This window comes from Anguilla anguilla, chromosome 10, assembly GCF_013347855.1.
Source record: "Anguilla anguilla isolate fAngAng1 chromosome 10, fAngAng1.pri, whole genome shotgun sequence".
Taxonomy (NCBI): Eukaryota; Metazoa; Chordata; class Actinopteri; order Anguilliformes; family Anguillidae; genus Anguilla; species Anguilla anguilla.
Genome location: NC_049210.1, coordinates 11,789,316 through 11,816,580, shown reverse-complemented (window position 1 = coordinate 11,816,580; position 27,265 = coordinate 11,789,316). Strand labels below are relative to the sequence as shown.

Sequence of the window (27,265 nt, the reverse complement as noted above, 5' to 3'; positions counted from 1 at the left end):
CTCGCATTCCGATTGTTTGAAAAGCCTGGTGCACCAAATTGCCTCATTAAATCCTTTGGAACAGTACTGAAGTATTCAACTGGATTGTTCTACTTCGCAAGGGCGACTGCATCAATGTTTTCTTTGTGATGTCCAGTCTGTGTGTACTGACGGGGAGGGAGTGTGGGAGGAGTATTGCACACATATTTACGATGGCGAATAGTATCAACTGGCATATTTATTGTTTTCCTGACCGCAAACCACTGAATACCTGTTATGGTCATATATCACTAAAAGTGTCAGTGCATAATTTCATTCACTGGGCTGAAATAGCAGGCTGAAACAGAAGAGGCAGCCAGGAAACAAAGACAATCGCACACATTTTTGGACAGTATGAAAATAAGGAGGGGGAGGCGCAGATGATGTGAACTCCCTTTAGCCGCTGATGATGCGTTTTTTATGTGTCTGCGGTCACAACAAATTTGGGATGGAGGAACGGCAGACTCCTGTGGGGGATACGGTCGGACTGTCCTGTGTCTGTGTCCGTCTTTGTGAATTTGCGTGTGCTTGTCTGTATCTGTTTGGGCGATTAAGCCTAGCTCACAGTTGGCTTTCCAATTGATCTCAAAGGAGTTGGATAGGGTTGAGATCAGGGCTCTGTGCATGCCGTTCTTCCACACTGTACTCGATAAAACCAATTCTTTATGGACCCGGGGGGACATTGTCATGCTGAAACAGGAACGGGCCTTCCCCAAACTGCTGGGGAAGCACAGAATTGTCTAGAGTGTGTGTATGCTGGAGCATTAAAATTCGCCTTCACTGGAACTAAGGAGCCTAGCCCAAACCATGAAAAACAGTCCCAGACCAAGGGGTGTCCAGATACTTTTGGGCATATAGTGTGTGTGCCTCAGTGCATGCATATCCATGTGTTCATGTGTTTTGTTAATTTCTATTTCATGGGTTTGTTGTGTGCATTTGTGCTGGTGTGTAGGCATTTGCGTGACTCTGTGCCAGCATGCGTGCGTGTTGCTGAATGAGTGTCTATTGGTGCAAGTGTTTGTTCCTGTACCTGTGCGTGTGCCTGTGCATGTGCGTGCGTGCGTGTGTGCGTGTGTGTGCCTGTGTGTTGCATATGTATCCATCTGTAGGTGCACGCGTGTGTGTGGGGCGGGTGTGCGTAGCCACAGAGCTCGAAATAGGATTCTGGCCTCCCACCTCTAATTAGAGGCTGTTCATAAAACCAAAATTTTAATTTTAGACTGGGGAGGAGCTGAAGGTCTCTCTCAAACCATTATGTTTTTCTCGTCCTGAAAGGGCTGTCACACAGACACACACACACGCACACGCGCGCACACGCACGTACATGCACCCACCCATACATTAGTCCCTTTGTCTGGCTGGTTACCCACACACAGTGCGCCAGTGCTCTTCATAATAACACTCTTCAAACACAAGATGTTAGCCTCCCAGCTTGCTTGTGGCTTTGCAAAGCTTATTGAATTCCATATGCTGAATCCCGGATGGCGGACACCTCTGTGTCTCCCACTGTCCTACCGATAAAGGTCAAAGATCAGTCAGGTCAGTTCTCTCAGGACACCATGTTTCCTGTTAAGGTTATGGTTTGTGATGTATTATGAGGACCAGGCTCAACGGTTTTTTAACTCTCTCTAGCAGCGTGTTAGTATGAATCATGTGTGCCTAACGTTCAGATGTGAAACTGTGTAATGTGATACTGTGAAGCTGTGTCAAATTGATGAAGAGGGCAATTTTTCTAAGCCTCACAGCCAGTAAGCGAGATAACAGTTGAAGGACACAGAATAATTTCTTTTTTTATTGAACTTGCATAATTCGATCAGCGTTTGCGGTGCTGCGTTGCAAAAACATTTAACGTGCGATTGCACGGTTGCTACTTCAGGCGCAACAGGAAATTAAAAATGAATTCCAGCCACTGCGTCGCTGACGAAGTCACGGCCGACGGCGAGGGACAAAGGGGACATTCACGTCTCGAGATGCATTTACTGCGAGAGCGGGCTCTGTGCTCAAGTGCTTCTGTCTGGCGAGCGCGGCCTGCTGCCTCCACTTGGCCCGCTGTGGAGAGGCGGGCAGAATGCACAGCCCGCATGGCGTCTCTGGGAAAGGGACGGAGGAGGGCGGCCTCAGGGCGGGGTCCGGCTGCCCCGCGCCCCCCTCACCTGCGCGGCCCGAACCCGGCTCGCGCTGTGTGGGTCCCGCGGAGAGCGTGGAGCCCTCCCTCCCTCCCTCCCTCCCTCGCCATCAGCGCGGGCGGAGTGATTAGCAGAGAGCTGTCAGCCTGCCACTGTGGCACTTGAGGAACTCCAGAATGAATGGAGGCCCTTTGCTGGGGGAGCTCTCTCTCTCTCCCCTCCTCTCACTCCCTCTCTCCCTCCTGCTCTCTCTTTCCCCTTCTCTTGCTCTCTTTCCCCTTCTCTCGCTCTCTCTCTCCTTCTCTCTCTCTCTCTCTCTCTCCCTCTCTCTCCTACTCTCTCTCTCCCTCACACACACACATACATGCAGACACACACACACACACTCATGCACTCACACACGCACACACACACACACACACGCACGCGCTCACACATGCACACACACACATACACACACACGCACTCACACACACTCACACGCACTCACTCACACACACACACACACACACACACACACACACACACACGCACGCTCCCGCTGAGAAGAGGCTCCTGTGGCAGACAGCTCTTTGCAGTAATTGGGCGCTCTGGCTTCATTAGAGGCAGGGCTGAGGACTGCGGCACATCACAATGAGGGGCAGTGTGGAGAGACCTGAGAGACCTGCCGCCGCCGCCGCCGCCGCCCGTCCCCCCCAGAGTCCACTAACGAACCGCTAGCCCCTAACAAGCTCCATGTGCTCCGCAACAGGAACGGCTTCTGCTGCATGTCCACGTTTACCAGTACAATGCACACGCCCTGCCATTGTGTGTGTGTGTGTGTGTGTGTGTGTGTGTTTCTGGGAGGTGTGTTTCAGTATGTTTTGTTTATCACAGAAGAACGTCCAGCGTAAAATCAAGTCTTAACAGAGGTTAATTTTACATTGACTGCATGCCAATTTAATCTTTTTTTGTACTCATATAAATAGTTGAATTAACAAAGAACATATTTCTAATGTGTACCACAGTTGTGTGACAAATCAACTTATTTTCTGAACTAGTTTTCATCATTTTCTAATCAACCTGTGGGATATCATACATGGCAAAGGGTACATCCGGTACTGCCTTCAAATTCGTCAGAATGAAGGCACCTTAGCAGGCATCATGTTTTGATTGCATTTGAATGTGACGTGCCTCAATGCCTTCCTGCGAAGGCAGCATTTTAGCCATTTGAGACCCAGCCATTTTGTTTCACCGCTTAATGATGTCACTAATTAGTGTTACCTTTCCAATCAGCTGCCACGTGTGTTCACATGCAGCCTAAGAGACGGACGGTTGCTTTAGATTGGGTGCCTCGCTGTATTTGCGTTTGGATGGCCCTCCGGGGTTCCGCGCGATGCATAATGCGCAGGGGCGCCAGCTTGTCGGGGTTCGGGTTTGGGGAGGCTGGTGTGCCTGCGGCCGTTGCCTGCGCGGTGCTGGTAATGACAGGAGCTGGCACGGGAAGCCATGCAGTCAGGGCGGAGGTGAGCTGGCGTTCGCATGTGGGCCTTGTTTTTCCTGGCACGCTTGCAGCCCAGTCCTGCTCTCTCTCAGCCCAGTGATGAATGCCACGGTGCAGGGGGGCAGAGAGGCAGGGCAGCGGGGGTTCTGGAAGTAAGTCGCGGGCAGCTTGGCCAGCACACAGGCTTTGCCCCTTTGCACAGACCCCTGTGTCGTACTGATAGCCCCCTGGTAAAGTGGTTTTCCTCTGCCAGGGTGCTAGGCTACCTATGCCAACATGTTCAAATGCCCACAATGCACACGTGCCATCTGTATACTCAAGGCTAGCTTTTCCTCTCCAGCTCAACAGGCCCCACCTCCTGCTCTGTGACCCCTCCAAACAAGTCGTATGCCTGCTTTGGACTTTGGGAAAGGCACCCGCTAAGTTAAGTTCCACATGGGTGATGTCTTCCGTGGGAAAGTTAAGAAATTAAAGCCCTTTCATAATTGTTTTGATCTATTCAGTGTGGCACTTGGAAAGACCAAACAACCTTGGAAAAACATGCTAACAGCCAGCTATGGTAATGGAGTGGTTTTATTGAAAGTGCTGGCTCACCCACAGCTTGTGCAGGACTAATTCTGCCTGTCCTCTCCAGTTTAAGTGTTTGCTCAGACTTCTTATTAAAGCAGAGAGAGTCCTTGTTTTCAATGAAAAGCTTTCCTATCACCTATCAATGCACACAGTTACTCACACGTTATTGAAAATCTGAAAACTTTAAGCAGACTGTTGACATTTATATCCTGTGAAGGGATCTGCAATCTATGCTGTAAACACTCATCCTACGGTTAGCGATTATATGTTTTCAACCTTTCAAAGAATGACACACGAAAGTATACAACGTATATAACCAGTAAACAGTGTTGTTCCATCAGTAAAGGTTTTTAATGAAATTTTCTCCTCCAAAAATTAAGCTGTGCAAATTAATTACATATATAATTCCAATTTGTAAGTCAGCACATATAACCAAATGTAGTAGTTTTTGCATGGGTCCAGGCTGGCTTTTGCGTGTACGGTGTATGTATATAATGAACTGACTGGGTAACGTAGTGAAACCTTTGTCAGAGGACTAAGGTTAATGCAGTGTGCGGATACCTGACTTTGATCAACGTCAGACGTGCTGGCCTTCCATTGACTCATGTTTAATAGCGGCTTTACCTTTTCTCCCCATCATCAGTTATCCTCTTGTTGATATTGGCCTTGCGGCAGTGAGCTCGGAGCCTGTTTGGCTGTGGACTGCTTCGCTGAGCTCTGAAGAGAGGGAGGGCTGTTTTCTGTGTCCTGCTGAGTGCGGTACCGAAGGGCTTTGCGCAAGCCTAACGTTTCGCCTCACGTGTGGTCCTTCGGCGATGTGGCTTCTCTCAAGTGAAACGATGTTTACGCAATGGCGTGTTGAATTGTTTTGATTGCTTTATTGCATTTAACCTGCGCCCCTTAAATGAGTTTGCTTTGAGGATGGTGGCGAGGGGAGGCTGGGCGCCCTGTAATCCAAACTCATTTCCTCTCGGGCTTTTAATTTTTATTGCGCCTCTTTGTCGAGCGCCGTGGCCCGCCCTGACATTCGATCTTCTGCCGTGCGACTCCCTGGATATCCGCAGTCCGAGGGCCCGAGCGGACGCGGAACCAGACCTGTCAGGCGATTACCGATGTTTGGATTGGCGATGCGGTTGTTATTATTGTTGTTTTTGTTGTCACGGTGGCAGGTTTCGGGGTAACCGTCCCCCGAGGTGGGATGAAAGAGGTAGAGGGGTAATGAGAACGGGGAAGGGGCTTAACTCGCCGAGGGATTCTTATTAAATTTAAATCCCCTTCAAACTGCGATTTTGCCTGCGGTTTGCCGCGTGCAACTGGAGCCGGGCTCGACCCCTGTCCTGAAGGCCGACACGGAGCCAAAGATGGAGACAGAGAAAGAGACGGAGCCCAAGATGGGGAAAACCAATCAAACAGCCTGGGCCAATGAGCAGAGCTGAGACGGGACGGAGTGGAGTCACACCCAGGCCAATGAACAGAGCCGAGAGGAAAGTTGGACAGAGTGGAATCACACCAGCAGCAGGCTGAGGAGAGGTGTGGAGGTGGAAGCGAGCGATGCAGAATAGGGGCTATCACTCATTCACAGCTGCAGGGCCAGAGGATAAGCGCTGGCACAAGTGTCACACGCACAGTAGCCCCTTGCCTGTCATGGCTGTGTGCCAGTTACGCTGGCAGAGTTAGTGTCAGGGTGTGGCTGTCACTCAAGGTCAGCTGTGGGGGGGACGGGTTTGCAAAAAAAAAAATTAAGTCACTTTTTTACACCAACCTCCGCTTATTGGAACCAGATTTCTCAGATGAGAAACAGGATGTCCTGTACTGTTTCAGAATTTTATAGGAGTGTGTCAGTGGGTTTTGGGGAGGAAGGGGGCGAAGGAAGGGATTGTTGTTCTAGACCTATTTTTCTGCACGCAGCTGCCATTTTGGAATATTATATTAAGTCTGAAGCTCAGCTGTCTGCTGTGTAACTGTATAGCATTGCCTCAGAATCCCAGTGCAGGAAACACAGAGAGCTTGAGCTGCTGTGGACTCACGCACATACCAAGGCCGACCCGCCCTAAAAGGCTGCTATACTGGCTCAGCATTCCCTCCATCCCCGTCCCTCCAACCGTAGCACCTCGACACCTGGGGAGTGTTAACGGTGAGCCAGCCTGCCCTTTCTTTCCACTGTATCCCAGCCAGTAAGCCTAAACAGGGACCCCCAAATTTGGCAGGGGTGACAAGGCAGCACTGGGGTTTTTTTTTATTTTTGTTCTTTCTTCCCAGCGTGCCCTGCCACCCACAGGCCTGTTGGGGGGGGGGGGGGGGGCGGGCTGACGTGCCCTCGCGTCTCTGTGAAAAGCTTTGCGGTTTCTGCGGAAGCAAACTGCACAGCCCAGTGAAGTGAGTGGCACAGTCCTGCGTAGGGAAGCTCTGGTCTTCCACACAGCAAAAAAGTCTTATGTTTTTTAGTCTGGTAATGACACTGATAATCTTTATTTTATCACTCAAGTAGAAAGTATTGTCTTGTTTTAAGTTGTGTTTTGCTTGACAAGTGAATGTCTTACCCCATTGGCAGATCTTGAAATTAGGAAAACTGTCTCACCTCATAGGCAAACTTTTTGTCTTATTTAGCAAAAGGTAATGGATATAAGATTTATAGTCTAAATATAAGACTAAAATAAGATTTGCTAAGATTGATTTGTTTTTTTGGTTTTTGCTGTGTACTGCAGTGACAGGTTCCTTGGTCTGCTAATGAGCATCTCAACGTATTAGTATCTCTATTGTGCTGTAAGGGGGCAGACTGGAGGTATAACATCATTGTGTGAAAGACGGCAACCTTTCAGCCCCTGTGGTCACTATAGAAACCCAACACAGCCCTGGTGCTTTGGGGACTGTCGGAGCAGTGAAGGTGGGCTGTCTGTGTACACTTAAATAAACAATTGTGGCCTGATTCGGTCTCCAGAACACATTGCATTCATTCCTGGGAGAGCAGTGTATTGCAGGAGGAAGAGGGGGTCAGGAGAGAGAGAGAGAGAGAGAGAGGGGGAGAGGGGAAGGAGAGACAGAGATTGCTTAAGAGCTTTTCGTGCTTGTTGAAGTGCATAGCATCTGTGCACATGTGAGCATTCACATGCATATATCCACAGGGAAATTGGACGGACTGAGCTTCCTCCTGTGCCTCTGCTGGTTTCATAAAAGCGAGAGCATGTCATTGTTGTTGAAGTGCACTGTATCTGTGTAACCACGCGAGTGTGTGTTGAGTTCCCATCTCCTTATAAGCCACTGCTGCTTATCAAGAGGAACAAAAGAAATAAAGCTGAGCAAGACATGCACATTATAGGAGAAGACCTGGCCTTCAGATGAATTTTAGAATCTGATTTGGGGGGTTGTGGGGGGGGGGGGGTGGGCAGGGGTAGGTCTCAGATCGAACGCCAGCCTCTTTCATCATGATCATCCCATACAGAAAATTATGGGACGCCTGAAGATGATGCATCTACATCTAAACAACTGTATCAAATTACCTGACTCTGAACACTAAGTCTGGCCATTTCATCTCTGCTGAAACATATTAGATTTGTGGCTCGGCGCTGAAGCTTTTTCAACAGGTGACCCAGCCGAGCTCTCCTCCATAGCTGAGATGGATTGAATTAACCTGGCGCATGAATCACTGATGCGCACCGTGGGTCTAGAACCAGCACCATAAATCATGACGCTAATGCAGTGCTGATATCGCACAGACAGCCTGGATTGAGTTAGCGTGCTTTCATACCTTGCGCCGTAGAGACACAATTGTATTCTGTACAAGGCTAATGCAATTCACTGGCTATCGGGTTCACCGGAGAGCCGCGGATTATTTACAAAAGGCCTCTTTATCGATTTATATACAGCCATCTCTCTGATGTTACTGTGGACATTACTCCCCGTATCCCTTTTGTAATTATGTATTTTCTCTGGCTGCTTATTGATTTAGCTGGACTCATATCTGCTGCTCTCTTGAAAAGCACTCTTCACTGGCCCTCTCCTCGCCCTAATGGAGGTTTTTGGATGTCTCTCTCTCTCTGTCTCTCTCCCTCTTTCCTTCGTTCTGTCTTCCTCCCATTCCTGAACACAATGCTGTCCCTCAGATGGCTGTCCAGGAAGTGTTCTCTGTGTGACCTGTGACCTCTGCTGGCCAGGCCCTGAATAAACAGCTAATTGGCTTGGTTTCCTGTTTGGCCTGACAAGACCATTGCCTATTTTGGGTTGTTTACAGAGCAGCATCTTGAAGCAGCGCTCTCCACGCTGTTTTTTTGCAGCCTCTGGTGATGAACAGAACTCACCCCAGCACACAGTTCTCTCTTGAACAGCAGATGGACTCTCAAAGAGCCTTTCAGCCTGACGTACCTGTTAGGATTTGTACTTGCTACCCTTTCCGTGTAATAGACCACTTTGGCTCACTTCATAGTCATTGCTTGTGTGCCTGTACGAGCATGCAGACTGTCATTATTGAAATGAAAGGTCCAGAGTGCTTTCTTTTGTTCAAAAATATAAACAGTGAGGAGTGCAGGTTTTATTATTTGCTATTGTATTCATTCCCTGTGCAAACTTATGCACCTTAAAATTATTTTTAAAATTCATATTTTCTTTGTAATACTGTTCTTCTGTTTTTGAGCATGTCATCACCAAGTTACCGTCAACATTATTCATAGTCACAACCAATCAAGATGTATAGCTCAGTATACTTTAAAGATATTAAAGTATCTGTAGATTCTACCAGAATTATCTGCCATTTTCATTTCTGTCTGTAAGCTAGCAATATAGGTGAACCAACCAACAAGCTAACCAACTATCTAACTAACTCATATAGGAGTGCAAAATATACAATGTACACTGACTCCATATTGTCTCAAAGGCTTGCTAAAATAGTTTGTGTATGTTTTACTTGAAATAGGTATTGGCTTGTCCAGTTAATTACTCTGTGTGATAAAGACTACTGTTAAGCCATGAATAATGCAATATTGTTCATTGCTTAGTGAATTCAAATTATATTTATTGAATAAGAGTATATTAGAAAAGATCTGTTTTGCAGGAAATGCTACATGTAGCAAAGAAACACATATTTAGCCTCATCTGGGATGCATTATGGACAATCTACTGTGGCAAGGAAAGTGATAAGGCCTAACACAAGGTTCCAATTTTTACTGTGAAGTGCAAGGAGGACACGTAAAATGGTCCGAACATGATTCAGCAGTGCAAAGGTTTGATGAGGCTTTTACTCCCAAAAGGCCAATCAAGCTGTACACCAACTTCATCTTTAAGATTTAAGATGAGTAAAACAACATGTACAATGAGTAAAAGCCACATATTGAATCCTGCCAGAACAGTTTTCCCATGGTGAAAATTCGGTGCATTCCTTTAGTTTTAGTATAGCAGGAAATGTACTTTCACCTTTGAAAAGTCACTTATTAAAATTTTCCATTCTGGTTATTTTATATTTTTTTGAATGATATTGTAAATTATTTTGCACAAAGTATAAAATAACCCTTTTCCCCTGCCTTCTGGTGTGTTTGGGCTCTGAAAATTCTGAAAATGGCTCTGAAAATTTCTGGCTGGAGATCAGAGATGACCTAGAGTCAGACCGAGACTTTGCCATGAGAGGGTTATGAATCGCACGCACACACGCACGTTATTTCCCAACATTCCTTTCTTGAGACCCGTACAAACATATTGGATGGTTTGCGTGATTGATGTAATCAGATCAGGTTATAAAGGCAGATGGTTTAGTTGGAAGGATGCACTGTATGGAAATTCTGTGCTGACATCAATAGCCATTTCCTTAGCCATGTTGGCCAATTGTGATATTTTGCATGATAGTACAAATACAAACTGCAACCAACCTTTCTCATTCATGGAAGTGAATGAGCACAGATGTCAAATAGCTTGTGAAGGAAAAAATGTATTTGTTTTACTAAATATTTCAACTTGCTTACATTATTATTAAGCTGGGAATATGACTCTAGAACACTTAACCATGAACTTAGAGAAAAAAACAAAAACAAAATGAAAGCAGCATGTTCTCTTAGATAAACAAATCCCAAGTTTGACACTGGTCTGACAACTTTTTTTGTTGCATTTTCGTTTACATTGAAAAATCCCACACAGCTGACATCACAGGTGCATAAAATGTGTTGCTTCATCACATCAACCCATCTTGTCTGCTATCTGATTCATTTTGAGCTCCTATCGGCCAGTAGCAATACAACCCCAATATTATTGTGCATCCCTATTTGATATGTCACACCGATATCATAGGAACTTTTTAAATAGGAACTTTTTATCACCATTGCATGCACCAGGAGGCCATGCATGTCATCCAGAAAGGAATCTGCTGCTGATGGTTGATTCTTGGCCAATTAAAACTGGCAAAGTTCTCTCATCTGTCCTCTCTTCTCCCCTCTTGAGAACGAAGGTGATTTGTCATAACTGAAGTAAAGTTCCTCATTACTTGTACATTAGCTAACATTGCTTTGCTCAGGTGTAAGCAGTTGCATACAACTGATGCTTGTATGCAGACAATCGCACATGCACACGCACACACACACACACACACACACAGTGACAGAGGTACATAAATGCCCCCTTACTAATAGTCTAATAAGCACATTTTTTCAATAATCAGTTTACTTAAAGAAGGCGCAATCTGTAACTGAATTATCTGTGTTGAATTAACTGTCTTGTCTCAGTGCCAGACAGGACTTTCTCTTCTCCATTCTGCATTAAATTATACAGGCAATACCGGATCTTCTGTAACCTTTATTCCTAGCCTGTGCTGAGTTATACTTTAGGTTGTGTTCCCAAATAAAGCGTGCGACCTCAGGCCAGGGGAACACAGGCTCAAATCCAGACTGTGCCCTTTGCACTGCACTAATATGTGTCGTATTTTGTGTCTAGAAGTGCAGTATGTGTTTTGTGGGAACAAGTACATCAGTAAGAAAAGAGGTTGTTGACCTGATAGACTGAATATGTTTGCATTTGTAAAAAAAAAAAAGTATATCACTCTGTAAAGGAAGCATTGATTCACACAATGCAGTGCTTGCCTTTGAGAAAATTAATAAAAAATTAAGAGGAAAAATGGCATGAATTTGGGGCGTTTCATTTACTTTGTCGCATGTGAAAGGAAATTTTGATTAGCTTTTCTTGGCAACAGCTCAGGTCTCTCTTAGAAGTGTGTTTAGAAAATGGCTTAAAGACGAGGAGCTGAAGGCTACGTTTTATTGATGTGGCCGGAAAAGGAGGGATCGAGCGTCGCCGCGTCTGTAAATCCCCCAAGCTGTTCACAGTTAGTTCCCTCTTTTAAAGACGCAGGTCTGCTGCTGGGCTCCATAGCATCGATTAAAAGCACACTTCCTTCGACAAACAGAGTTTGCGGCCAATTACAGGCTCTGGCACAGGGGTGAGCACGGCCAGGCGGGTGGGGGGGGGGGTCTGATAATGACCGTGTCTGAGTCAATGTTGAACCCCCCATCATACAGTGGCTCCGAATGAGGGGTCAGGCAAAGTGAGCGGATAAGGGGCAGAGAACTTCAGATCCAACTCATCTGACGCCGCAATTGTGAAAGTATGAGCTTATGAGCTTTTTTTTGGGGGGGGGGGGGGGAGGGTCTTTAGTTTATGTGACATGTCACACTGTTATGACATGGCACAGTTGTCCAAAAAACCAAAAACAATATAATGTTTCAGCAAGAGTTAAAAGACTGTTTAAAGAGTGTGAATTAAACTCTCTCTCTTTGGCAATAGGAAGTGCAAGATTCATTTTCCTTTGTTTATTAAGCTTTCACAAGTGACCTCCTGGTGACCCGGAGGATACATTCAGGGTGAGGTTCTTGGTGTGGAATGTCCGCTGCGTCCAATGGGAGAGCAGAAGCATCCCTTTATGCAGATCGATTGCAGCGATGCAGTTTCCCACGCACGGAGGCCGTGCGGCTAGCTTCCGCCGCGCAGAGCACTAGCCTGGGGACGCCCCGCCACGAGACCGATAAGCCCCATCTTAAACCCAGCCAAATGATACGCCAGCAGGGAAAAGGATAATAGCCATATCCAGACCCAGCCGCTCCTTTGATCTGGCCCCCTCTTTCTTTTTTGATGTAAAAATGTATCCCGTTTGCTTATCAAGATTGCGGTTTCCTGAAAACCCCTTTGCCTCCACCCGCTTCCACCGCCACCGCCGCTACAACTACCCCCCCCCCCCAACATCCACTTAAGTCCCCAGAATTAAGTAGATGCGGTCTCGTCCAGCGTCTTGAGCAAGAGCGGTCACATCTGTGGGGGCTGGCTGGCTGAACTCACTGTTGGCCACCGTCTCCTGTCTGTGTTTTCCTTTCTCGACCCACTCCGCGCCGTGCTTAGACACGCTGGAGTCGGCCTCACGTCCAGCGGTGACGATACAGCTAATGAGCTGACATAGCAGTCAGTCATCTGTGCCTCTCTTGTTGTTTTTGCCTCTTGCGCTGCGACGGGCTCTGCCACGGGGCAGGGATTTAAAGAGAAAATAAAGCCGCCTCATTAATGCACTGTGTGCGTGTGTTCATTTTGTGACATTGTGCTGTTGAGAGACAGGGATATAAAAATCAGTGTTTGCTGTGTGTAAGGGGAGGGGGTGCGTGTGTTTGAGTGCTTGAGAGAATGAGTGTTAATGGTTCTGATCTGTTTTGTCCTCTCCTGCAGGATTTTGAGCAAAAATCGTATCAGGGTGCTGAGAAATGGATCCTTCGCTGGACTCGGTGCTCTGGAGAAACTGTGAGTAGCAGCTCTCTTTGTGACCGCCATGTTGTTTCAGATGTGTGACCTTACGCTGCTCAAATAAACCTGTCAGTCACATCACAGCCTTGTGTCAAACCGATCAGGCTCTCAGGTCCGACCGCACAGGCATCGGCTTTTACACATCCTGGGCTCCTCGCGCAGTTCGGAGGGGCTGAGGTTTGCCTGACATTGGGCTCCTTGCGCAGTTTGGAGGGGCTCACGTTTCCCCATCGTGGGCTCCTCGCGCAGTTCGGAGGGGCCACGCTTGTCCCTTGACGCCCGCGCGGGAGATGGCCTATCTGGATCCTGCCGCCGAGCTATCGGTTGGGCCGCCCACCAGCAGGGAGGAAACCGCATTAAGACGGGCTATCGCGGAGTTATGTGGAAAAGATCGCGTAATTACACCGCCATCCGTCATTATCCGGCAAGCCCCCCCTCCACAGTACAAGATAAGGGGATCATCGGGAGGAAGGGCCCGCTGGCAGACCTCGCCGCTCCCAGGCGAAGGCCCGGACACCAGCCAGCGCCGTTCCATCTGCAGCTGCAAGCACTTAGCTTACCTGCTCTGCTTCTCCCCCCTCGCGCTGTACGCGCCTCGGAATTCGCAATTCGGTAGCGTTGCCCGGGCCGCAGTCAACGCCAGCGCTGAGGCGTGGCGGCGCCGCTGACGGACGGGTGAGCGGATAGGAAGTGACAGAGAGGAAGTCGCTCTGTGGTGGGTGCTCGGTTCAGTGTTCGCGGGAAAGCAGCTCGGCGGATGTGCTAGCCCGATGGAGCACCTTGTGTGTCCCAGAGCTGGTTCCAGATGCACCATAAAAAGTCAGTCTGGTGAAACTCAGGGGCCCTGTGGCAGGTCTTCTGGACTACAGGCCTGTTAGAGAACAAGGAGGACTTCATGACTACCTCTGTATTGGCCCAGCCTACCCAAACAAGGCCATTAATTCCATTCCACTTTGAAACGATTCTCCACTGTTTTTAAAAGCCGGTCTTGAAACACCAGTAATAATATAGCATTTTTGTTTTTTCATTTTCACTTCAGTATCCATGCCAGTTTGCGTATTTGAAATGTATTTCTTTGTGGCTGCGGCCAGGTTTAGCTTTGTAACGTGAGGTGTGCGAGAGGGGGCGGGGTGATTGCTCAGTCCGAGCCTTGTCCTCAGCCCTCGCCGCGTTTCTGAAAACACGCTCTTGAAACAACAATCCTTCCACCTCCGCTCTCAAACGTTTCATCTTGCGCCGAGCCAGACCGTGCCAATAAAGGAATCGGGGGCCTCCATCTTTCCCGTTTTACGAGGTGATGCGATTAGCCGCCCGCTCATTAAAGGATCATTGTTTCCGCTCACCGGGTAGCGATTAGCCATGCCTGGCGAGCCGGTGGCTGGAGAGGTGTTTGTTTCATGTAAGGCAAGATGTGTTTTGCTTGTTTTGCCAAGCGCAGACAAGGCCCCCCCAGAGTTCGGAGGGGTTAGAGGGGCCGGTAACTAGATCCACCCCTCATACCTGGGACACTGGTAAAGCCTGCGGGGGGTAGTGGGTGGGGGAAGGGGGGGGGGGTGTACTGGGCCTGGTGTGGGGGGGGGGGCTGACCGGAGACCAGAGGAGCAGAGACACACACTGGTCTGTTTCTCAGCTGGAGGTGTGGGGCCCACTGCCTAATGACAGACATGTTGTAGATCACACGAAGCCCCGCGGCCTTAGACCCACGCAGGGCTGCTGATGCCCAGCTCTCTCTCAGCGGGCTCTGGGTCCTGTATTCAGGTCATCTCTTTCTTCTCTCGCACCACTAACGTTTAAGTGCTGCTGCACTATAGCTCACTTACGAAAGCGCTAGTACATGCGCATATAGGATCGTGTGTGTACTGTGTCTCTATGTGTCATTTGTACCCTGGCCTCATGTGATTCATCTCTTGCTGGCTCCTCGGTACTGCGTGTGAAAGGCTCGAGATTAATTCTGTTTTCCCTGTAGCCAGGCGGGGGGCGAATATAAACAGAAATAAAGAGCCCGTACATGTCACAGAAAAATGCCACTGTCGACGGTCTGAAGGGAACACAGCTATATTTATATTATAGCAGGAGAGCAGCGCAGAGCTTGAAATGGCTTCCACGAAACCGACGTCGAGTGGATATAAATTGTAGTTTTGGCCGTGCCAAACTTCGGTTGATGGAAAAAAGGGCCCGGTCCCTGCGCTAGGCCTCGTGCGCGCCGTTTTGTTGTGTTTAGTCTCGCGCTCGCTCGCCGCTCGGGGCCTGCTCATTGTTTCCAGGGGCCTTGTCTACATGTGCTTGTCGTTTGGAGCGGTGGCGAGCAGTTACTCATACGTGTGGTCAGCCCTGTAATCAGAAGCCAGCCCACGAGGGCCGGGGTAAATGGATGCCGGGGAATTACAGCCCTGCCTCGGCGAAGGGGACAATCAGGCGGTTTCCAGCGTTTACGCTCGCTGTTTATTTCAGTTCTGGCTGTGTGTGTGTGGTGTGTGTGTGTGTGTGTATATGTCTGTGTGTGGGTTGGTGTCTGTGTGTTTGTGTGTGTGTGTGGGGGGGGGGGGTGTATGTGTGTGTGTGTGCGCGAGTGTGTTTGTGTGTGTCGTTGTTGATGTCTGTGTGTGTGTGTGTGTGTGGGGGGGGGGGGGGTGTATGTGTGTGTGTGGAAGCATGTTTGTGTGTGTGTGTGTGTGTGCGCGAGTGTGTTTGTGTGTGTCGGTGTTGATGTCTGTGTGTGTGTGTGTGTGTGTGTGTGTGTGTGTGTGTGTGTGAGCGAGTGTGTTTGTGTGTGTCGTTGTTGATGTCTGTGTGTGTGTGTGTGTGTGGGGGCGTATGTGAGTGCGCATCCTATTATGGGCATCCCAAACTCTTCTGGCAGACGTTCCAGCTGACACTTTCCAAACAGTCCGGTTTCCCGACCGCCGTAACTCAGCTCCTTGCAGTAAAAGCCGTCATTAAAGCGGAGCAGAATGTGATCTCTGTGGCGCTGCTGTGGATGTGAGCGCCTGGGGGAGGCCAGACCTCCAGAAACCGGAGGAGCTGGGTCCAGAGCGGCGCTCCACAGTGCTCCCTTTCATTGGGCCCTGGTCCGCAGGCTCCCCCAAACAGAGGGCCGCCCTCACGAGCCGCAGGAGCGGTAGGATGTCGGGGCAGCCCAGTTTGTTTTGTTCCGTCCCCTCGTAGGAGTCGACTCCATGTTGCGGCTTTTGGGTTTTTGCTGGGCCGCGTGTCTCCCTGGGGCTGCGTTTGGGTTTGGGTTGCCTCTGCTGCCGTCTGCGCTTTGGTCTGAACCTGGTCTCACTCCGCGTGTCGCCACGGCTGGTCTCTCAGGCTGCGGTCTCTGACTGTAAGGGGGGGGGGGGGGACATGATTGGAGGCTGCCCCTCCCAGCATGTTTCACCTGAGCATTCCTGGGACAGAGGCACAGTGTCAGGCATCACTTCCCTCTCCCTCATGGGCCCCCAAACCGCCACCTCCTCACACGCCTGGCCTGATCCGAGCTGATATGTGGGCCCTAACGAGGCCGACCCACTAACAAGCAGTCACCCTAACGAGCTGTGGACAGACCCCAGCGCTGTCCCGCGCTGATTTGAGGTGAGGTAATGAAAGTAATGAGCAGGGAGGGGGCCTGGCCCCGAACCAGCGGGGCCCCGTCGCTGTACCCCGGGACACAGGACAGCCAGAGACCCAGCGCGCCGGGGCAGGGGAGAGCTCCGCAGGCGGGGGCAGAGGGGGCGTCAGCGAGCGTGCGAGTGACCGACACGCATCTGTAAAAGGCGTGCCGAAGCGGACTGGAGCCGCGCGCTCTGCCCCACACCCGCGCGCGGGCGTGTGAGGGGCCCCCCGCGGCCAATGGGCTCCCGCGCTCAGCGCGCCCCTTCGAAAAAACTGCCCGCTCGTCAAAAACCCCCCTCTTTCTGAGGAGGCCGGAGGGGCTCGGAGCAGGAAACGCACACTGCTCAGCGGCCAATCAGACGACGGGGTCTCGGCGGAGGGCTGAAGCGTTTCGGCTCGGAGCGCGTGACTGATGGGACCGTGTCAGAAAGAGCGTGAACGTGCGCACGGATGTCTGGACGCGGTTAGCGTGCGACGCCGGGGAGCTGCGCTGAAGTGGAAGCCGCTCCTCTGACCCTAAAAACACTGAGTCATCAGCGACGCTCCTTCTTCAGAAAGCCCCGCTCCACTCTGCTGTGTTCGAGGGGTTTTCGGACTCACTCCAGAGGCCCTCCTTTTGTGTGCTGGTTTTTGTTCGAGCTGCAGTTGCAACCCTTGAGTTGTAACGAGGTGTTAATTGTTTTTAATCAGACATTTAATGTTCACTGAGAGGTGATTTATCCTCTTAAGGTCACGTATGTCAGAAATATCCGTATTCCATGAATGAATGTTCCATAATCACGTCCACTCACATCCTTTTGATCATTCAGAATAATGTGTGCCTTCATTCGGTGACAAATTATTCCTGCATAATGAGGTCACATTTTAAATTGATTAAATATAGACTGACCAGTGAAAAGGTGGATACCAGCCAAAGCTCAAGTATTTTAGGAAAATGAAGAGCTTAAAACTGAAGCACAGCAAATGGTAATGAGTCAATTCAGCAATGTGTAATGAGGAAGAATATGAAAAATATGGACGAACTTGATCACACATTTCCAAAAACCTTATATAATCAAGTTAGGCTGCGATAAAGGCGTATACAGGGGGCCCCAGAACCCAGTTTGAGAACCCATGACGTAAGCCACTCTGCCACTTCAGACAGTGGCGGCCATATGTGAACAAGGGGAGAAGGCCTAAAGTGGAGAGAAATGAAGGGGGGGAGGGAGGAAAAAGACACACCAGCGCTTTCCACTAAATAAAACAGAGGTCCCTGTTCCCTCAGTTGAAGATTAACATTGTTTCCAGCGAAGGTAAGCAAATGGCTTTGGCGAGTGGCGGTGTTTCCTTTAGCTCGTGTTGCTTCTCATACGGGTCCAGGATTGGACGGCAGGCGGCGGCGGCAGCGGCGGTGGCACGGCGCTCGGTTGCAGAGGCCCCGCCGGGTAGCCGAGGGCCCGCGGCCGGGACGGGACGGCGCTCCGATTTCACCGGCCCTCCGGAAAAATAAACCTCTTCCCCCGGAACAGCTGAAGGGGCGGGACGCGCGCCTCTCGTTCCCGGGCCGGAGAAACAGGCGACCGTTTGTTTATTGTTCCGCGTGCGCGACCGAGCGCTTCGGCTGCGTTTCTTCATCACAGTGCTGGCAGGCGGAGCCATCCGATTTGTGTGTGTGTGTACGTGCGTGTGTGCGTGTGTGTGTATGTGTGATTAACGCCTGGGGGCCAGTGAGGAAGGGGTTAAGCGTGCGACTGTGTGGAAGCGAGCGGAGGGGGCGTGGGGGGGGGGGGGGGGGGTTGATAGACTCCAGATGTGTTTCTGAGATAAACTGAAGGAAAGCGGAGTGTTTGGATTGCAAGCTTAACTCAATCGTGGCATGGGGTTAGCGAAATGACAAAAGCGTTCGCTCTGTCTCCACACACACACACACACACGCACACACACGCACGTACACACACACAGATGTGTAAACACACACACACATACACACGCTGCGACGCATCAGCGGTGATTCATTTCTCGTGTAGTTTCATCATCTTCGTCCGCCCGTTTGGTTTTTAGCTCCATTCCTTCTTCCCCACTCATTCCCTCCTCTCTCAACCATCTTCGCTGCAGCCTTCCGTCCTCCCCTCTCCCTGCCTTTTCCTCTCTCCGCCTCCCTCCTCCTCGATCAGCATATCTCAGCGGCCACGCCCGCGTGGTCACCCCTCTCTCCCTCAGTCTGTCTGCTAGCGCCAGTCCGCCTACCGGACACATATTCTCACATTGCCTGTAATGATATTCCCACTCATTGATAATATTTATGAACCGTAATGTCTGCCAGACCGTTTCCCTGCAGTATTCTCAGTGCTCTTTGTATTTCTGTCTTCAGCCAACGTGAAGGCAGACCTTTAAGCAGAAACCTGTCTCTGGCTCAGCTTGTGTCTGCTTTTAGAAATAGATTTTTTATTGATTTATTACTGTGTGGTATGCGTCTGTTGAATGCCGTTGATAGACTGCAGAAAATTCTTCTCACTCGTAATTATTCATTTACTTCTGTTAGCGTCGTGTGACTCAAAGCATAGCCCAGGGTTTAGTAGGACTTCTTCTTCCTCTTATCAAAGATGCTGAGCTCAAGGACAACTCCTGGGAAGCCCTCCTGGGTGGACGCGAATGCCCGGTTGTTTGGATGGCCAAGGTTAGGAAATGGAAACTGCTGTCTGCCTGCGGGCGAGGCAGCGATTGGCTGGATGCCCGTTCACCTGACCCCTCCACAAATGTACTCCTAGTAGCTGTCATTCAGTACCTGTGGAAAAACTTTGCTGGGCTCTTCAGTGCTCCCATTTTAGCAGAATTTGCATCTGAAAGTTTATGTGCTCTAAAGAATAATTTTGGAGCACATCTAATTGAATTAGGGCGCTCCCTAAATCTTTCATAAAAATGTTATGTTAGTGAAGAAACCCGACTTTTTATTACCCTGGGGAGCAAATGCCACCACTATATTCAGAGCCAAAGTGACCTCTGTGAAGGGGTTGGCAACTATCACAGTTTACTGATTTTTGTGTATTTTAAGAACAATAGCCTTTTTTAAAAGCTATTATTTCTCACGGTCGCAACGAGCATGTTGTGCACAGTGTAAGGCGCAGTAGCTGCTAATCATCTGAAATGTTTATGTGCTCTGGAGTCTGCGCATTTAAACCATTCACTGTTACTTCCCCGCGTTTGCCATTAGCATTTCGGCTTTTGTGATTGCACTGCTGCTGATTGCAATCAAGAGTGTGGCCGGAGCAGACTCGGCTTGCTAGCGACGCCGTTGCCGTTGTTATTTCAGTTGCGCACTTCCTTCCAGTTCTGAGGTCCGGAGAGGGAGTTGTGGCTCCATTCAGGAATAGCCTGTAACCCAGCAGTTTCTCTTGGCACAGAACCACCTGCGCCCTGGAATCAGATTGTAGGAAGCACACAATTAGGATTAACCGAGGGAATGTTATGCACCGCATGAGAATGTGCTCTGCGATATCAGCGCACCGTGTCTCCGGGAGGGCGCTGCCAATGCCACGGCCCACAATGCAGCGGGGCTCTCACGGGGACAGTCTCCTGTCTCTGACCGCTCACAGTGCACTTCAATTCATTTGAGCAGACCCCTCTGAGTAGTTACAGTACTCTGGCATCCAGGGCAGAGGGGTGGAGTTTTAGATTTTTTGAAAAAAAATATTCCTTGCGCGTTCTCAAAGCGCGGTCATTTCTGCTGAGGTTGTGAAATCTGCTCCGCTCAGTTGGACAGGAAGCGGGTTGCTTGATGATGTTTCCATGGCCAGCCTTGAAGCCGTTTATCACTTTCGGTGGGGCATTGTTGATAGGAGGGAACAGGCTATCGGCAGGGTGGTGTTTCAGGCCGGGGGGGGGGGGGGGGGACGCACTGCACTTGCAAGTGGCTTTCAGAGTAGCCCTGGTCCAGATTAGGGAGTTAATCTGAGCGGACAGAGAAAATAAAATAAAGAAAATAATCTGTGGTAGGGGCAGGAAAGCAGGAAATGAGAAGAAAAACAAGCGCCAGGCAGATTCTGGTTTCCTGTTCGGAGGGAAGGCTGGAGCAGTGTTGGGGGATGTGTTACAGAGACCCCATTGTGAGTGTGTGTGCGTGTGCGTGTATGTGTGTGTGAGTAAAAAAAGAAAAAAGGGGGGCCTTACACAGGGCTGATTCTGCTCATAGCTGACCCACCCCCTCAACCCCAGCAAACCCCTTCCCAGGAAAAGCAGCTGGAAAAAAAAGAAGAAAAAGGAAACCGTAAAAATAAACGAGAGAGGGCCTCTGCGTTGGAGCCGCCAACGAGACAGGAAACGACACATGGCACAAAAAATCGGGCTCCTCTGGGACCGAGGTGCCAGCTAAACATTCACAGCCTCCCACTAAACACACAAACACACACACAGACGCAAACATACACACACACACACACACACACAAACATACACACACACGCACACACATACTCACACACTCACACACACACATACAAACACACTCACACACAAACATACACACAGACGCAAACATACACACACATACAAACACACTCACACACACATACAAACACACTCAACTACACACACACACACAAACATACACACACACACACACACACACACACATACAAAAACACTCACCTACACACACACACACAAACATACACACACACACACACACACACACATACAAACACACTCACACACAAACATGCACACACACACGCGCACACACATACTCACACACTCACACACACACACACAAACACATTCACACACATATTACAGCGTGGCTGGTCAGGAGTTTGGGAGTAGAGGTGGCGGGGTGGGGTGGTGGGGGGGGGGGCGGTTCAGGGAACAACAGGAGGGGAAAAGAAAAGGAAGAGTGGAATGCCCTTTTTCTCTGTTTTTAAAAGCCCCTTTTAATGGAGTGAAACAGGAAATTCTTGATTCCAGTCTGGCGATAATGAGTGCCCATACTCCGGCTACAGGAATTCTTTCAGCGCTCCCTGGGGCCGCGGCCTGAACAATGTCACTGGAGCACTCCATCCCCTGCACTGTCGTCTGATAATGGAGCACTCCATACCGGGGCTCTTTGCAGCCTCCATCTTAATTATGACCCTCCTGCCTCCTTTGGCTAGCACGTCCTTCGTTTGTTTCACCCCCCCCCCCCCCCCCCAATACCGAGTGACTCCCCAGCGGAGCTCAGGCCAGCGGCATTTCACCGGGCGAGGGGGGGAGACGGTTGCCAAGGCCGGCCCGTGGTAGCCAGCACAATGGGGATGGACGTTAGGTCTGTACAGGCTGTTAGTTTTACATTCCGTTTCGTGGACTAGACTTTGGACCTGCGGTTGGACTTCTGGACTCCGCACCCATAAGTTATGGGTTGGAAATCTCAGCGGTTTGAGAAGGGTGCTGTGTTGAATGTCCAATACAAATGAATTTCTGTATCATTCCTTGGTGAAGATTGAAATGTTGCCGAGTTAGCGATCCTTGGTTCCGCTGTATGTCCGATGGAAGGGATCACACTTGCCCACTGAGGCATGGTGATATGGTATTTTACATTATGTGACCTGTAGTTCAAGAGTTTATAATGAGGAGAGCCGTCAGACAATGAAGGAATAAGTCTTAGAATATGTTGAAAATGTGCACGGGTTGTGAAACCAATATGGCAATTTATAAATCTCATAGAGGAATGCATGATGTCTCCTTTCTTAAAACTTTGAGACCCCACTTATTTTTGTTGAGCCACCATAATAATCCAGCAGTATCATCTGATAGCATTGAGTACGACGTAAAAAATAATCTGGGTTTATAGTCCTCCCGGAGGAAACAGATTACTCAGCAATCAGTGGTGAAAGTAATGTTGAACCACAGGCCTTACCGTATGGTCCAGTCATTTTTTTGTGGTGCACCGGTAATCCTTTCACCACCTGTGCTGGAGTACCGCCAGAAGCTGCCAGAAGACGTGTTTTGACTTCCTTTTGCACTCGAGCAGTGAGAGCGGAACGTGAGAAGAGGAAGGATGGATGGCTCTTCAGCAAGGCCTGGCAGACATGCCCCTGAGAGCACCACCATCCTGATGGTGAAGTGCCCCTCACAAAAAACATGGCAGCCCCCTCTTAAGGCATTTTCCACAATGGAAGGCATTCAACGAAGTTAACAAATGTGTTAGCGGTCTAATAGTGTGTTATTCTTCAAATTGTTTTGTCTCGTGTTTGTGTAACACGGCCTTCGCAAATCTACTAATTTCACGCGGGCCTAGAAGAATTTAACCGTGAATAACTATGAATGGGCGAAAAACAATGAAAACTGTGTTTCAGTGAAGGCCGATTTGTTGGGCTTGTTATTGATACAGTAGTTAAGAGCAAAATGCTTTACTGTTAGATTGCATCTCGGCGGCTGTCCCTGGGCCCCTCTTCTAGATGTTATCGGTTTCTCCTCGTCGTTATCTGTTGATCAGCAGATGATGAGTATGTGAAAAGCACGGCCCAGAATAGCCTCCCCGCTCGGGCTGCCTGCGTTCTGTTGACTCTGGTGCTCTCCTCCACATTCCCCAGGTCAGTGATAAGAGAGTGTATCTGTGTGCCGGTCTGTAGATATTCGCAGGGGTGAGAACACACACTGGCCTGGCTCAGGGCATTGCTCCTTACGGAAAATAAATGTGTGTACATGAGAGAAGGACTAGCGGTCTCTTTTGGATTCACTATTCTTTGTGATCAGGTGCGATGGACTGTGTTGTCAAACACACACATCTTCAGAAGGAAGCTGTGGCTGCTCTTTGTTCTCTGTTGTTCTCATTTAATTTCTATATAAATAGAGATAGAAATATGTTTTACGATTCTATGCAAACAAAGCAAGCATATTGAAAAGAACCCTGGTAAAATTGTTCAGCTGGGTATAGAAAGCACTGATGTTTTGACATGGCCATTTTTTTGGCCAAAAAAAAAATTTTTGGTTCAGACTATCTTGTTTCTCCTTAATGTATGCTACCATAGTAAAGGCTTTTTATCTGCATTTTGTTCAATGGACTTAAGTGGACTTGATCCTGAGTTTGGTTACACTGTTGTAAGTCGCTCTGGATAAGAGCGTCAGCTAAATGCCTATAATGTAATGTAATGTAATTTACAGTACGTGCTGATTTAAAAATCCTTGACGTGTAAATTTGTAAAAATTTTTATAGTGGATTTTATTTTCTAATATAAAAATTTTAGGTGGTTTCTCCTGTGTGTCTGTGTGTGTGTGTGTGTGTGTGTGTGTATATGCATGCAGCCATAATGGGATGCTTCTGGTCGTCTCACTATCAAAGGAGTTTGCAGGCATCTGAAGAAAGGCATTCTATTGGTATCTCCTGTCTGCGGTGTGCAGACTTGTCTCAAGGATAGAGAAGCGTGTTCGGTGCCCACTGTCCCCGTGTGCCACTGCATGTCTGCCCCCCCCCCCCCCGCCCGCCAGGGTCATCATCGGTAGGAGGAAGCCGCAAGCAGGGCTCCACCTTTCATCACGGCGCTAATGAGGCGCGGACCGCGCCAGGCAGGAAACGACACCATTGTTCACCCCGCCCCGACCGGCACCGCCGCTGCGGCTAGCGAGCGACAGGCACACACGGCCGCTAACTCTGGCTTGGGCTCTGCAGGTACAGCAGGGCAGCTGTTCTGCTAGCCACTGGCTGCGCCCTGTTGGGAGGAAGCTTCCACCCTGATGGCCGGCAGACAGGCAGCGAGCGCTGGATGAGGTGCTGGAAGAGCTTGCAGATGCGCTCTGCTGCTAACGCTCACCCTGCTCCCGCCCAGAGCTCTCAAACAGGACCGAGCTGAGGCTACCTGCTAGCTAACCGCCTGCTGACCTTCTGCATGAAGACCTTCCTATCTTCATTTCGGTCCCTCAGCCCTGCTCCTGAGCTTCATTCCAAAACGGACTGCTGCCCGCTTCCACAGCAGAGCCAACCACGGCCCTCAGCAGCACAGGCATGGAGCTTGGACCCAGCACCCTGACATTTACGCTGCTCTTAAGCCTATTCCTCCTTAAACACTTTAAAAATAGCCCCCGCAGAATGGATCTGGTTAGGCAGTAGTGTGATTAGAGCGGGGAGTTTGGGGTCGGGAGCGCTCATTTTGATTGGCACGAAAAGATGCGGTTTGGAGGAGGAAGCCGGAGTCTGGCTTTCAGCGGCGGTATTGCCGAACCAGCAGTTCTCCGGGACCTCCGGAGGCCGGGAGCGACGAGAGATCTGAGCAGCGGTGCAGAAACGCCCCTCTTAAAAAAAAAAAACGTCTGAGCGCTCCTGTAAGGAAATCCTCAGTGGCTTTTCCTTTGGGAGCTGTTGGCTGTTCCCGGCAGGAGAACGGATCACATTAACGCCCCCCCCCCCCCCATCTCCGAGCGCCGGTCAGGCCTTGGCCATTCCCATTCGTCTGATGACCTCTCCCAACCTCGCTATTCCCACCTGGACTATAAAATCTTTCCTGGCGTTCAAGAGGTTAATGCTCAGGCAGGCTTTTTGGGGGTGGGGTGGGGTGGGGTGGGGGGGATGCGGAGATGTAGCTGAGTGGTTTAACACATGGGTGTGGGCAGGGTCAAGGGAAGAGGGTGGGGTGCAGTAGGGAGGCTGATACGAAACGAGATCTTCAAAGGCGGTTTGAGAAATGAATATTTATGGCTTGGCATGTGTCGGCGTAACCTTATCGTGGGAAGAGTCGCTTTAAATCGGACCCCAGAAAAAGATGAGTCCCTTTCTGGTGGTTTAGAATTCCTTCGCCATTTCCTCTGCACGTGTGTTTGCATCCTCCTTAGACAGGACCAGATTGCTCTCAGGGGGTCCCTTTTCTTCTGAGCCAAAATGGTGGTATGTGTTCTTCTGTTTCCCTCTGTGGAGGCTGCGGCATGGTCATGTGAAACCACTCCTATTCACTTCCAAGGGTCCTGTCCTCTCACTGTGTACAAATAAAGAGTTCCTCTGTATGGGATTGCCTTCCACCAGTAAGACTTGGGTCAAATCACACTATCTGTCCCAATTCATCAGCATCCATGAATAGAATTTGCTGACCTTGCTGCACTTTTGATACTGGCTTCCGAGAACAGTTCCAGGTGCCCAGCGTGTTGCTAGCCTTCCTGTTTAGCGTCTTTACACAAAATGCGCAGTAGCACCCACACACCCTTCCTCTGAGAGACAGCAGCATGTATGAATGTGTCATCGACTTATGAAGCATTTTTTCTCCTGTCTGTTCGTCTGCAGAGACCTCAGGGACAATCTTATCAGCACCATCATGCCCGGAGCCTTCCTAGGTCTGACTGAGCTTCGCAAACTGTGAGTTGTGGTTTTTTTGTGGGTGAGATTTAATCGCTCTGCACAATATTTGAAGTAACGGTGGCAAATATTTATGTTTCCTGATGCAAACAGCTGGATAAATGCAGATAAAAGAACGCACAGTGCCAACACATTCCTTGAAGGAAAGAGAGAATTAAAAAAGAGAAACCTACACCAAAAAAAGAAGAAATTGAAATAAAGTGGGCCTTTGTATTAAAGCTGAGAGTGAATCTGATATGAGCAGGCTCTCATGAGGACCCGGCTTGGAGACCAGCAGCCCAGCCTTGCTTTTGCGTTTGTGCGCCTCGAGCCAGGCTTCTCCCAGCAGAGCCACAGCTGTGAGCGCTGGAGCCCCTCTCTCCCGCTGCTGCAGGCTCAAAGGGCTCGCGGAGGGTTTTCCACAGTACGCTGTACCCGAAGGGGCAGCGGTCGCAAACCACTTTTAGACCATGTGGGCCCGGTCACGTTGCGGTCCGGCCCGAGCCGCCCCTCTGTCCTCTGCACTGCGCTCGTTTCCATTCCCGTCTTTCCCGCCAAGCGCGGGCTTCTCCAAACAAACAGGGAAGGATAAGCGCGTGCTCCAAGCGGCCCTTCTTCAGAAACGCTTCGTTCCGTCAACAGCGCGAGGAGGGGCTCCTGGCCAAACACTGCAGCGGATCTGAGGCACAGGCGCAGGCAAACCTGCTCCCGGAGTACCAGAAGCGTTCCTGGTTTTTGCTCCACCCGAGCTTCTAACTACATAATTGTGTTATTATTAGGCGTAATGAATGCAGGAGGCCGTGTGCTTGAGGCACTCAGCATTTCAGCATTCAGGCCGGGGCCTCTTAATAATCCATCACGCTCTTACAGTCACGCTCGGGCGGAACAAAAACCAGAAACATTACCGCGACTCCAGCGGCCGGGCTGCCCGCCCCCGCCGCAGTGCTTCCCTTTGTCTTTCAGCCGCTGCGGCTTAATGAGGACTAAAAAGCTCTAATTGATACATTATGAGGAGAGCAGGTGACAAAGCTCCTGTGGCTCGGTCAGTGAAGGCACTACAAAGGCACCACAGGCGGGGCTTATGCTGCGGTGGCTCCTGCGCGGGGAGCGGCTGACACAGCAGGGGAGAGGGGCACGACTGCCACTTCCAGAATGGAGAGAAAAAATGTTTTTAAAAAAAGATCAGATGACAAACAGAAGTATTTCAGAGAAGAAGACAAAAAACAGCATAATGTAGCAAAGCATGGCGGATTAATGCAGAGAACGCAAATGGCAAAAAAGCAATCAAGAAGGAAGGCTGATTATTGTGAGGGTTTGTCAGAGGTTAAGAAGGGAAATCTGAGACATTTTAATATGTGTCTCCTCCCTCAGAGATCTCTCCAACAACCGGATTGGCTGTCTGACTGCTGACATGTTCCAGGGGCTGACCAACCTCACCAAGCTGTAAGA

The 27,265-nt window shown here is 49.6% G+C and overlaps 1 protein-coding gene across 1 annotated transcript in view; it reads left to right on the top strand.

Annotated features, from left to right (window-relative positions):
* Positions 1–27,265, top strand: part of adgra2 (adhesion G protein-coupled receptor A2) — a 45,519-nt gene that overhangs the window by 7,171 nt on the left and 11,083 nt on the right. Inside the window, exons 2-4 of the mRNA XM_035380175.1 lie at positions 12,877–12,948; positions 25,766–25,837; positions 27,188–27,259. Coding sequence (XP_035236066.1) covers positions 12,877–12,948; positions 25,766–25,837; positions 27,188–27,259 — 216 coding nt within the window. The remainder of the gene's footprint in view (positions 1–12,876; positions 12,949–25,765; positions 25,838–27,187; positions 27,260–27,265) is intronic.